The 13,771-nt window shown below is 39.1% G+C and overlaps 1 protein-coding gene across 3 annotated transcripts in view; it reads left to right on the top strand.

The window, feature by feature from the left end:
• Positions 1-9,605, top strand: part of bahd1 (bromo adjacent homology domain containing 1) — a 40,406-nt gene extending 30,801 nt beyond the window's left edge. For all 3 annotated transcript variants that reach the window (XM_088315790.1, XM_088315806.1, XM_088315798.1), the window contains exons 3-7: positions 330-739; positions 1,873-2,032; positions 2,605-2,684; positions 2,818-2,909; positions 3,989-9,605. In XM_088315790.1, the coding sequence (XP_088171916.1) occupies positions 330-739; positions 1,873-2,032; positions 2,605-2,684; positions 2,818-2,909; positions 3,989-4,181 (935 nt within the window). In that variant the 3' untranslated portion in view covers positions 4,182-9,605. The remainder of the gene's footprint in view (positions 1-329; positions 740-1,872; positions 2,033-2,604; positions 2,685-2,817; positions 2,910-3,988) is intronic.
• Positions 9,606-13,771: the final 4,166 nt, after the last annotated feature.

Here is a 13,771-nt window from a genome sequence, read left to right as displayed (position 1 = left end):
CGCGAACCTGGAACCTTTGGTGAGGGTTTTTTTTTTTTTTACTGCATATTATTAATTGTAGATTTTTTTTTGTGCCTATTTCAGCTCTAATTGGACTGAAATGTAATTGCATTGTAGCACGTTTGGATTTTTAATGTCCTGATGTTTATTATTACAAATGTCACAGTAATAATACTGCACAGCAATTAAAATGTAAAAAAATAATATCACTTTGATTTTGCAATCCATCCTTTTTTTCATTTGGCTTTTTGTGTTGAATCTAATTGGATTGTGCAATTATACCGAAAGTCTTTTTCACCGTCTCGCTGCCTTCTCTGTTCTTCCCTTAGACGACTACTCATCAACCCTAAATGACCACCACAGCCCGTCCTCCATCCCCATCTGTCCCAGCCCGAGAATCCTCACTGGCTGCCCTATTCCCGCAGTGCCTCCAGCCGGCCAATCAGTGCCCCCCATTCAGACGCCTCTGTCCGACCCCAGCCAACCGCAGCCTCCGCTGCAGGTAGCCAAGGAGTGTCCGCAGAGCGCCAAGCCTCCCAGCGGGTCCCGGTCTGGCGCCCGCAGCACGGGCAGCATCAGCTCACTTGTGTTCCCGCTCAAAAAGGAAAAAAAGCAGAAGCTGGGCTCTCCCGGCGTCAGAGGCCAGGCGCTTGCCAAGCAGCCCAAGAACGGACGCCAAAAAAGCACCAACGGCTGGCGTCCTGTCGGCCTCCCCTTTGAAAAAGAAGTTTTCTCTCTGGTACGTACACAGAAAACACTCTGCTACTTTGTGACAGTGCCAACATGCCTCATCGGTCACTTTAGGTCTTGATCCATGTTCAGCTTTCATTTGTTTGGATTTTATATTCATTTTCACTTCAATAAATAATGAAAATACAATTTATTTACATTAAATTGATCTGCTTTTACTTGTTGTAGGTATAAGTAATATTTTAAGTCACATTTTAGTATAGATAACTAAAGAATTCCCTGCTTTTAAAGGAAAACTCAAGTCAAAACTGCTCTTTGCAATAATACCTTTTATAATAATATGATAACAAGCTATCGTTTCTTTTCACATCACAAAGACTCCCTGGCACGACCCAACTCGGAGTTGGTCACATATATAAGGACTTGCTCTCAGCATAAGCAGTTTTAACATTTACTTCATACAATGGGCCGTTTTCAGAGGAGATTGTTGAGGCAAATTGACCATGAGCACACTCCACAACTCAGAATAATCTGTGAGAATCATCTGAGAATCGAGTCTTTGCAGACTTTGATCCCGTACAAAATGTATCTTGACAAGCCATAGGGACTCTGGGAAAGTATCTTTTGGGCTGAGACAAGACTTGAGTCTTTAACATCAGCATATCAGCTCCGGTTTACAAAGAAAAAGAAAATAACATTATCTTCTGGGAAAAATGTAGGAGGCTCTGTTATGTTCTGGGGTTACTTTGCAAAATCCGGCACAGGTTGTCTTCACTCTGCGCCGGGTAGAATGAAATCTTAAGATTTATCTTTGCATTCTGGAGCAGAATGTGCTCCCCAGTGTCGAAATAACTTGGCGTAAGCCGTAGGTCATGGCTCCTTAATTAATGTTCCTCCAAAGGTTTTCAGAATCATCTTTATTGGCCAATTCAAGTATGATTAAAAACAGACAAGGAATTTTTTCCCGGTAATTTGAGCCACCAACAAGATGAATATTTGAAACACAAACAGGAAGTAGAAAGTTGTTAAGCAATGAAGGATAGTATCAGTGTGGTCGTACCAAACAATGACAGATATGCAAATGATGCGGTGGGTCGTGAAGCTATTTCAAGCTCCTCACAACCTCTCAGTGGTTGACTCGACAAGTCGACTCAATGCTTCCTGCTTTCTGCGTTACCCCAGGGAGAGGAAGCTGTGGTGCCGAGGAAGTGTTTCCAGGGAGTCGAACGGGACGGAGAGTTGATCCGTGTCAGGGACACAGTTCTGCTGAAGTCTGGTCCGAGGAAAAAGTCTCTGCCTTATGTGGCAAAGATCTCAGCACTGTGGGAGGAGCCTGAGACAGGTAGCAGACGCATGATGGGCATTTTTACTTAACATGATGATCAAATGAAATGACAAATATATATTCAATTTCAGTTGCTTGTCAATAGCTTTTATCTAACCAGTACAGAGGAAATAAATTCGACCTTTTGTAAGGTTTTGAATGCAACTGTCCAACTGTTCGGCACTTTTTGCACAGCTTGTTGTTCTCTAACGGGGACGCTTAACAACAAAATTCACAACAGGTGTTTGATCCGTGCCTTTCTTTCAGTCTGTCTCGATCTCTGCGGCAACCTGCTGTTACTCTTTGAGGCACTCTAAGATCTGTGGCCACTTCGATCTGAAAACATCCTGTTTGAAGGCTTGTAATTTTGATCAATTGGCAGGTGTCGTCTTGGTCACATGTCAAAATGTGAGCAGTGTGATAAAGAGGCCAGTTTTAATACCAATTCGAATTCAGCTCCCTGTTAGAAAACAGCAAATTGTGAAAAGGTATGGAAAAGGTCAAATAAAGTCCACCTGTAGGAACTAAGGTTCCCAAATATTTTGTGAGTCGTGTATTCGATGCATGTTTTCGTTCTGTTTCTTTCCCAGGAGAGCTCATGATGAGTTTGTTTTGGTACTACCGCCCAGAACACACGCAAGGAGGATGCAACCTTAGTGTTCATTGTCAGGTGACAAGCACAATCTGCTCGTTTCCCCAATAAAATCATCCTAATAAATGAATGTCTGCACAGCCCACACACTGTAGCTCTTTAAAACGTTCAGGCTATAACCTCACTGATACTCATTTTCATTTTTATGCAGAATGAGATCTTTGCGTCCCGTCACCAAGATGTGAACAGCGTGGCCTGTATTGAAGACAAATGCTATGTCCTGACACTGGCACAGTATTGTCGGTAAGAAACGTATCAATTTGATATTCTCCTGTTTCGCTGTTTAGAAAACACACCCAGCAATGTTGTCTGTCTGTCCATCCACAGACATCATTTAAACATGTCCAGTCACATAAAAACGTGGGACACTAGTCTAGTGCAAATCACAGTGCAAGGGTGGAGTTTTCATTCTTTTCGTATTTTCATAGACGGGCGCAGTTAGAAGGGGCCTTTGCGCCATTGTCGGAGTGAACACAGAAGCGTTTCCTCTCATTCCCTTTAAATTCGGCGCATGAGTCAAGCATTTAGTCTTTGACATAGCGGAAGCGGAAACGGACTTGCTGGCAAAAGATTAAAGCATGCAAAGTATATTTGTAAGGAATTCCAAGAAGATCTCCACTTGTGGATGCTGGAAAGTTGGTCTGGGTGATCACATATCCCCACTGTGAAGTGGGCACTTGGAGATCACCTTCCACTCCAATCATTCCTGTCTGTGTGGCACGCCCTGCCCAAAGCTGTCTGTCTCCATCTGGAAGAAAATATGCTTTGCACCAGTGTCTAAATCTGAGAGCTAATTTCCATCCCTTGTCCATCATACACATACCAGAAATAGCAGAAGAAAACTGACAATATGACATGCAGTGATAAGTAAAAGTAAGTAAAACGCAATTGTAAATATTCCTTGTCACAAAAATAATTTATATAAAGCACGGTTCATGTAAATTTGTCCATACAGTCACGTGAGACATTTAATGGGCATTTGTTTCTAGGGGGTGAAAAAAAAAGTGATTTGAATCAGAAAATCGTTTTTATTGACAATATATGAGTCCATCAAATTGAACTGAGTAAAATCGCTCCACTATGAAATATATGGAGATCGTATCGAATCATCTTTTATTGGACTTGTATAATTTGGAAAGGAATGGCACATTTACTGTGCACGACTGCCAACTTTCTTCAAATATATGTTAAATGAAAATCGTCGAATCGTTCCACTTTAAAATCGAACTACCTTTGAATCATTTTGCACCCCTTGTATTGAGAACTGTATCAAATCGTCTTTTGTGGAGAGGTAAACTTGCCTCCTTGCTTCCCATTTTCAGATTTTGTGCCTTGGTAAAACGGCGAGGGGAGGGCGTACCCGACAGTGCCGCCTCCCTCCTGGTCCCCCCTGTCATCGGCCACGCAGCTCCCAGCCACCGCCTCGTGCCGGATGATGTGGACCCCGAGCTCGTGTTTTTCTGTCGCCACGTTTACGACTTCCGCTACGGACGCCTCCTCAAGAACTTGCAGTAGCGCCGGACGAGCGACAGAACGACACAGGGACGTGCTATAAGGTGGTTTCATCCGCCTCTACTTAAATGAGCTCCGAGCCCGCTTGCCTGCGAAAAGGAGGGCCTGGACGTTTGAGGATGAAGGAACGTGAGATTAGTTTCTCTTTGAAATTTCACACTGACACGACACACACTTGTGAAGTCGACGTTAAGGTCTGACACGTTGCATCGAAGCGATAATGGCTGTCGAAATGGTTTTAATCATACACGGCTTCCTATTTTGAGTGCGCTTTGTGTGGAACATTCTCCTGCAGGTCTTAGAAATGTGCCATTTGATGGATTTGAAGGAGCTTATACGTGACTCATGGAAGTACCTGCCTATCACTTGCACACAGACGCAACATAAGAGGCCTTTACTTCCGTCGTTGCTCTTTAATAGAGATTCCTTACTGTGAATGTAGGACTTAACGTCATGCAATCATACAAAGATCAGAGAGATGATGGAGAGAGAAAGAGAGAGAGGATCGCTTCGACTCAAATATCAATCTCTGATCCTCGATGATAAGAAGTTACATATTTCGAAAATGTACGAATGATAATGATCTTCATTGGCTGTTCACCTGAGCTATGCGGTGTCACTTATTATATATTTTGAAAAATAGAAAGAAAAAAAAATGCAAATCTAAAAAAAATCTTTAGCTATTTTCCTTAAAACACAACATGACATTTGCTACTTTGTGTCTGGTGGACATATCTGCCAGCCAATGGAGAAACTCAGAGAGAGGATGAATGATGTAACTAAATCTAAAACTTGAACAATGGATGCAACAAGTCATATAAATAAGTTTTTAACCTGTGCGGTGTTAGTGGGCTATTATCAATTCCAAATTGTCTAAAAGTGGGCTTTCAGGGTTGTCATAGCACAGATACCAAATGCTAACTAAAAAAAAATCAGGAGCAAGGAAAAAAATCTGGTTCAAACAAAATTTTCTGAAAGCGGACTTGCAGGGTTTTTATGGACAATTTGCTAACTTAGCATAGCATCTGAAACCAAACCGAATCATATTTGCTTCTCAAGTAAAATAACAACAATTATGAAAGAGATTTCATTTGGTTTTTTTTTCCAGACACATCTGACAACCAATGGAGATACTCGGAAAAAGTCTAAGTATTAATGACGTAGCTAAACCTAATAATGACATCTCTCATTAATAATAAGTCGATGGCACATTCATCACAGTTCATTAACGATTCCAACTTCTCACAGGGTTGGCGTAGAACATTAATCAAATGCTAACTTAGCTTAGCACCGGTGAAAAATATACAAAACAAAAAATGTTTTGTAGTCTTTGTGGTAAACATGCTAACGTAGCTTAGAATCTCACATTTAAATACAGAACTTCCTAGAAATGCATTAATAAACAGATTTACACTTCTTGTTCAGTGGGCACATCTTGTCTAAGAGAAAAAAGTGTTTTAAATAAGATGTAAATTATAATGAAATGATAAGTTGTGCTTTAAACTGCTCAAATCATCAGAAAGCGCACAGGCGAGGTTGTTTTAATGCTAATACCGTGATCTGATAACTGGAGTTCAGCATCTCAAACTGAAACTTAAAATGACAAACTGGTGATCATCCCACTATAAAAATATGGTAATATAAATATTTTGGGACCAAAACAAGCCACACAAAAAATATAATGGTGAATAGGTTTGGACCTTTGTGGTTTGTGGACACATCTGGTGGCTAATAGAGATTCTGGACTGAGACTATAACCTAATGATGATAAATCACTAAATGTTTGTACATTCTTTTATTTAAAAAGTCAAAATCGTTAGAACATAAACCTAAAGGGTTATAACAATAACATGTTGACTTGTTAACTTGGCTTTGCATCAAAAAATGAAATTCAACTTGAAATGACAAAACAATGGTGGACTTATTAGCTTTTGGAGATACTGAACTGATAAACAAATATTTTTAATTAAATAAAATTAATAAATCTCTCCATTGGTCGCTCAACTATGTAGCATTTACAGGATCTGAAGAATCACATCATAGTTTATTGCTACAGAGTTGTCGCGGCACAACAATACAGTAACATTTTAAAAAATTCAACCAGGCTCAACAACCACTTGACAAAGTCGCTTCAAAGCAGCCATTGATTATGATCTTGACTCAGTATTTTCATGTGCAGGTAGTTGCAAAAAGTGTTTGTGAGGAAAATAATGTTTCATGTCACATATTAAAGTGACCTCAGAGGAGATTTTCCACTATGTGAAGCATATGTGCACTCCAAAAATGAATTTGATTAATTTTAGTTGCAGTCTGGGAAAAGCAAGTGTAGCTTGTGAAAATGCGGACTGCTTATTTGCGTCTTATCTACGTGGACGTCCGACTTCAGGCGGCGTCAGTTAGATACTTAGTACAGAATTTTCTTATTCTCCACACGCTGAGTCAACGTATTCGGTAGACGCTCGCTCGCGTTTAGCTGACGTGATAGATGATGTGTTCCTCTACGTTTGAGAGAAGATAACCTATTTATTTATTAGAGAGAGAGTACAAGTCTAATTTATTTTCTAGAGGTCATTTTAAAATACCACTTTTTAGATGAGAATAAATCTCAAGTTAGCTCTCCTGTTAGCTGCACTGTCCAATACACATTTGCCATATGTACACTACCCGCAACAAGTTTGGTACATTCGGCTTTGGGGTGAAATGTCAGCCAGTACCTAAAACGACCTTTACAGGTGACCTCAATTTGAGCTTGTCTTATCTTTTGAACGCAAATGTCCAACTGTTCAGTGTTTCAGAACATTTTGCACCACTTGTTCTCTAGCATGGAGCTGAATGACAAAATTCACAACAGGTGCTTAAGCCATGAAATGACCTTTTGATTTTTTTTTTTCTTGAGGGGGGCGTTAGGGAGCTTCGTGTGACTCTTCAAGTTTCTCTGTAGCAACTGGATGCTGGCGCTATCCAAGAATGGTCAAATAAATGCCTCGCTTCAGTTAGAATTGGTAGTTCAACAATCCCTTGCCAATGAGAGGCTTCAAACCTGCCTTGAGATAATAATAATAATATTGCCTTTATTAGTCCCACAATGGGGAAATTCGAGATTCGAACCCAGGCCTCCTGGGGAGACTGGGTCCTGAACGCGGCGCCTTAGACCACTCGGCCATCCTGGCAGCCAAAATCAATTTGATCCATGAACACACTTGTAACTCAAAACACACATCATGTATCATCTTTGCCATTGAAGTTAATGAAATGGCTTTTGTCAATTCCTGCCCCCCCCTCAAAAAAAAAATATTGATCAATAAAAGTAGCATTTCTACGATATCCACAGTAATAATCAAATAGGTGAAGAATTAAGCATTTTTTGCCATATTTTTGCTTCAATTCAATGAACATTGTGTTAATCCTTTTGGTAAGTGTGTGGCTTGGCCACCCGCGGGTAGTATAACACAAACACACAAACTCTTGGGGCCGGTCAGATCACCCTTAGTATGCCACAGTAAAATGAGTCATTTTTCACAGAGGATAAAGAATATATGCAAGGGTTAGGGTTAGTAGTGTTGTACTATGGCTACATGTTTCACTCCACCATTTATTTTTAAGGTTTGATGCTCCTGGCTGAATGTGTCACAGTGGCATCAACAGGTTGCAGCTGAGACTGGAAGAGTCACAGAAAAGCATAGAGGTTGACATACTTTGTAATTAGTGGCCCATTCCTGTATCAAAACCCTGTAGTGAATTTTGCTGCTTTTGTGCAAAAAGGGACTGAAACATTGAGCAGTCGGATAAATGCATTCCAAAGATTAAAAAATGATGAAATGGGGGAATGATTTCAGCTGTAAAGGTTAGAGCACATTTTTGGTTCGAAACCAGAATATCACCGACATTTGTGAGTAGTGTGTATATTGTACACACTTGTACTTAGCAGTACTTGTTTGCCTGATCAGAGCCATTTCAGTTCATTCTTGTGGTGAAATACGGAAGGCAGTTTGCAGTCCATCTTCCAAAGTAGTTCCCCCCTTCTTACTCCTTTCAGAGAAAAAAGCTTTCACCTCCTCTCCGATTTGAACATAAGGCCTTGCCCTTCAGCTTGCTGCCTTATGGAACGTTGCCAGACATTTATTCGGAAAGGTGATGAGGCTAACCCGTTGGATCATATCAAGAAGGGTTTGACATTTGGAATAAGAGACCCAAAATGTGTCCATGAACAGACTGCACGCTAAATTCAACATATTTTACACAAGGACTGTGGCCAAAATATCACACCAGAAATGATGAATCTCATCAGTTATAAGCCCACTAAACTATTGAACTGTTTCTTGCCTTGGGGCACTTTTTGGTACACAAATGCTTGAAAATCACAAAAAACTCCTAGCCAATGCAAATTTCAAAGTTTTGTCATCTTCCCCGGGTGGACACACACAAGTAGAAAAAAAAAAATTGCTTTTTAATCTTGCTACATACCAGTGAGCACAAATTAAAACATATATAGTTGCCTAGCATACTGTTTATTGACAGATTTTGTGATTTTCTATTATTTTCCCCGGCCCTGTTCTTGTTTTAAAAAAAGGCATGTATATATATATATATATATATATATATATTTTTTTTTTTTTTTTAATTAAAATAAGCAAGAGTTGTTTTTTTTTCTCAAAATTTTAATTTCCAATACAAATGTTATCCCATGTGATGTTTTCTTAAACCAGAAAGCAACATTTTAACATGCAGCTCTTAATTTTTTTCTTTATTTTTTTATTTTCTACTAAATTCCGATGAGAATATTTGATTGGTGTGATCTGATATGAACGATAAGCAATGGATGGATGAAGTACGACTGCTTTGCTAAAGCGCCAATCAATTGATAAAAATCCCACTCGGTGTTCTTACAGTACAGTAGAGTGCAGTATACATGCAGTATGGCCTTAGAAGTTGCTCAGCTCTCCTGAAGAATCAATGTGTGATACTAGATGTCTTAATTGGTCCTCTGTGCCTGTTCCTGTAAACCCATATTTAATTAAAAAAATCTATATATATAGATATATAAATATATATTCCGAGTGTTTTTCCAAGAAGAGAAATGTGAGCAGTTACTGTTTATTTTTTATGTAGCTTCCAAATGCCTTTTCTGTCATTTAAGTCAGACGACACTGGTCTCATGTTGAATTGCACCAAAAAAAAAGAGAGACAGAAGGGGACGTATGGAAATATCAATTTATGAATATCATTCCTCTGGGTGTAGAAGAACGTTCAAAATCAAATAGCGGCGTTGTTTCTGGTGTGAGCTGTTCATGTTTGTGTTCTCTTGCATGGCATTTTGGAAGTATCTTGGAAATATTAATCGCAGCACAGTTTATTTGTATTGATTGAAATGGACCTCTGTAATATAAGACAAATATTTAATTGTAATAAATAATATATGAGTTCAAAGTGCCTGTGTGTGTGTGTGTGTAAGATTTTTATGTGGGTAAAAAGAATGTGTATGCATGTACGAATGGATGACTTTTCTATGGATTACTTTCACCCAGTCAAGTTGAGCGTTGTTGTATTAGTTGTTGTCCACAAGAGGGCTCTCTATCCTAAATCGTCACTTTTCAGGAGCCCTAAAAAATTGTTTGTTCAACCATTAGCATTGCATTGTCAAAAAGAACAAACCATTTCAACACTTTAGATTGGTCAATAATTTGGGAAAAAAAACAGAAGTGTGGAGTAGCCACACTTTGTGGAAAAAATGTGAAATATACCAAATTCAGGTTGCCAGCAATTTTGGAACAGACAACCATTCACATGAATGGCCAATTGAGAGTCTTCAGGGAACCTAAAAAAAAAAAAGAAAAAAAACATCCACAAGGGAATCACTCAGTGACCCATAGGAAGAAAAAATGTAAACATTGACATCAATAACTACGACATGGACTTAAAATAATTATTTCTGAGGGCAGTTGAAATTGTTCTTTTTTGAGGGGATGGTGGTCCTGTCCCATGCAAATAAACCACTGCTGACAGTGGGACTAATACAGAGTACAGCTGTCATTAACCTTGAAAACCCGGGACAGAGCTTGGGTGTCACAAACAACAACTACTTGAGACCTAAAGTTGACGTAAATGCATAATTTGTGTGGGGTTTTTTTTTTGGGGGGGGGGGGTTATTCTCGTGGAAGCAGCACTTCGTCACTTTGTGGTTCTCGAATTTATCATTTTAAGTACTACAGAAAAAAAAGTACTCAGCTGTCCAAGTCCCTGATCACAACCTATATTAGACTACAGTTGCATAGTAGTCCTAAGTGTTCATCAAAACTGAGACTGTTAAAAGAAATGAGCGCTGTGATGCCATTCATTCAGGCCATGAAGTCTTAAACACCATCTGGAGGTAAACTGCTTGCATTTCTGAACCTTACAGCGACGCATTAAATTTCTCTTGGTCTTATTTTTTACTAACAAAAAAAGATGGCATTTGAACAGGGGTGTGCAGACTTTTATACTCACTGGAAGCCCTGGTCATTCAATTTTAGCTTCAGAACGAATAAGGTGAAAACTAAAAACATTTGTTTGTTTGTTTTCTCGTTTGTTTAACACAATTTAGACGCACATTGCAATGAGGGAATAAAGCTGGAAGAGCTTGTACAAGTCAACTCCCATTTCAGAAAAATGTATCAAATGAAACATTTCTGAATGAGCAGTCCGAGTGACGAAATAGAAATAACTGTAAACAAAATGGACGGTATAGCAGGTACATAAATGCAGAACTGAGATTTCATTACAAAGTCAATGAAACGGAAAATAAATAAACTGAAGATAAGATTAACTGCAGTTTCAGTGACTTTTTAAAGGCTGTCTCGGAGGATGTAGATCTCAAAGATATATGCTAATCATTCCAGAGTTTAGCGCCTCTAAATCTAATATTAAACTGATGGCAAGATGTCCGACAAAAGGGTAAATGAAAATTACTTCCATGCCTCGTTGGGTTCTGCAAGTCAGATGAAAAGGCAAACAAACTTTGAAAGGTGACAGGGAGATCTTGCATATTGTGGATGCTAGCATCAGCATATCGTAAAGGAGTCATTAATGAAAGTTAAAAACGATACAGGGCCCACGATTGATCCCAGCGGGACGCCAAAAGGACTTCTAGGTTTATTTGATGAACCACCATTGAAACAATTGCCCTCTGTTGTCAAGATAACTAGTTAACCACTTGAGGGCAACTTCTTGAATTCCATTGCTGCTAAACTTTGAATGAAAATGTTATGATTGATTGTATCAAATGCTTTGCTAAGATCCCGAAATCCCCAGGGTCAATTTTCTTGGTTTCGTCGTTGACCATCAAAGCAGGTTCAGTGGAATGTTTCTTGCGAGAACTATTTTGGTGAGCGTACAGAATGTTATTTGTAACTTGGTGAAGTGGGAGTCTTACAATGACCAGTTTTTCTTCCATACTTAAACAGAGTAAAATAGATTTTGGATGGTCGTTATCAAAGATTTTGGATTATGAGTTTTGGTAAGGGAATGACTTTAACAATTTAGATTTCTTGCGGATTCATACCAGAATGGAAGGATAGCATTATGAACTTGGGTGTATTTCATATACTTCTGCACTTGTGGGGTTCAAACCCTGAAAGTGTTTTTTAAAGCTACATGGATTCACGTCAGACTTACTCTTTCTTTGGGCTGTCATTGACATCATTGTGGGTTGAATGACTTGGTGCCATTTATAACGGGTTCCTCTGAGGTTTTTTACTTATTTGTTTTTAGAAGTGTGCGACCTGCCACCCCTGACCGACTGAATGCGAGTTCTCCAACATCACTGCTTGTTTGACTGTTCATCATCTTATTTCAAGTTCTGTACTGGGGCTGTCATTTTCCTTCAGCCTTCTTCGCGGGCATCGCTTGTGAACATGGTCGTAAGTGATGTTTCACTTGACATTTGAGCGCAGCGCAGCTTACGCATGAAGTTCAACACTCATCAAATGTCACAGCTGGCGCCGAAAACGCTCAAAGCATTTAGTCACCAATGCTCCTTTTAACCTTTAGCAAGAGGAACGTGAATGATTGAAACTCAGCTAATTTATTGAGAGAACATTGCTCATGCATTTTGTTAGGGGAATAGAATTGGAATAATGATTGACACCCGATATTACACAAGGTGTCCATAATGTCTCTTTACAATTCAACACATTTATAACAAAAGCAAACGAATATCATGAAAATCTGCAGACATTCTTACAACGTGAGGCGTACTCATTGAAGTTGACTTGATTATGGAGAACAAATCTGATCAATTTATCTCATCAATTGCTTTTGGGTCGCATACACAGCATATTGAATAATATTGTGGGATGATCCACTAAAAAAAAAAAAAAAAAAAAAATGCAGTTTTTTTTTCCCTAACCCATAACCTTGCTCGGTAGCTGTGGATTTTGAAACCCATTGGGTTAATTTTACTCAAGGCGGCTTAATTATATTTGACCCATCAGATTGGGTTAAAGTTAAAGACTTCAGGTTGTAACATGAGATTTTTCCTTCAAATATTCAGATTCTACTTGTAATGTAACAACATCTAATTGCTCTCGTGACATTTACTCTAACTAGTACAACTTGTGATTGTATTAGAAAATACAGCAGTGCCTTGAGATACATATGACTTGATTTACGGGTTCTTTGAGACGTGAGAGTCGCTTGGTCTTTTTTATTTATTTATTTATTTATTTTTGAGTAACATGCAAGCAATTTTGGATTATTTTCACTTCCGCCCCCCACCGCTAGATCATGGCAGCGAACTTCCCTACATCCAGCCACCATCAAATCGTAATCGTTTACTTGCAATTGATTCATACTATCAATAGGTGGCGGTGTTGTACCATAAAGCTTGATTGCCAACTACCAATAAACCCCACAGAAGTAGAAACGAGGAGGGGCTCGTTTGCAGGTGAAGTGGAGAGACCAAAACTGCTTTAAGCAGGACCGTTAATTGTATTGTTTCTTCATTAAAAAAACAAACAAACAAAAAAAACGGTAAAATTAATGTGTTTTTGTGCGGGTGCCAGAACATTCATTTTAATTTGTGTTTTGTCCCAGATCTGAACATAGTCTTGCAATGTTATTAAAATCCTAACATGATTTTTTTTCCTGAAGAAATTTTTTTAATTTGTATTTATGTTTTAAATAGCAGTAATAATAAATTTAGGATTAGTTCTTTTTACACACAAAAAATAGCTATTCTCATGTCATGTCATTCTCCACACCGCTTATCCTGTACACTGTACAGGGTGCGGGAGGGTGCTGGAGCCTATCCCAGCTGACTACAGGCGAAAGGCGCACAACATCCTGAACTGGTCACCAGCCAGTTACAGGGCAGACATAGACACCGTCACTGAGTGGGAACTGAACCCACGCTGCTCACACACAACTCAGGCGAGTGTACCACTACACTATCAGTGACTCTCGATTTTCATGTTATACATTAAGTTTATAACACAAAGCCCTTGGCTTTTTAATTCAAATATTGCATTTTGTTCTTGTACATTTGCTAAAAATGAAACAGTCTAGACTCGCAGATCTCACCAGGGGTCTTAAGCACTCATCAGCACATGCAGACACTT

Source organism: Idiotropiscis lumnitzeri, chromosome 1 (genome assembly GCF_059441095.1).
Source record: "Idiotropiscis lumnitzeri isolate Australia: NSW breed Sydney's pygmy pipehorse chromosome 1, RoL_Ilum_1.0, whole genome shotgun sequence".
NCBI lineage: Eukaryota > Metazoa > Chordata > Actinopteri > Syngnathiformes > Syngnathidae > Idiotropiscis > Idiotropiscis lumnitzeri.
Note: the sequence above shows the minus strand (reverse complement) of the source record. Positions and strands in the feature narration are given on the sequence as shown.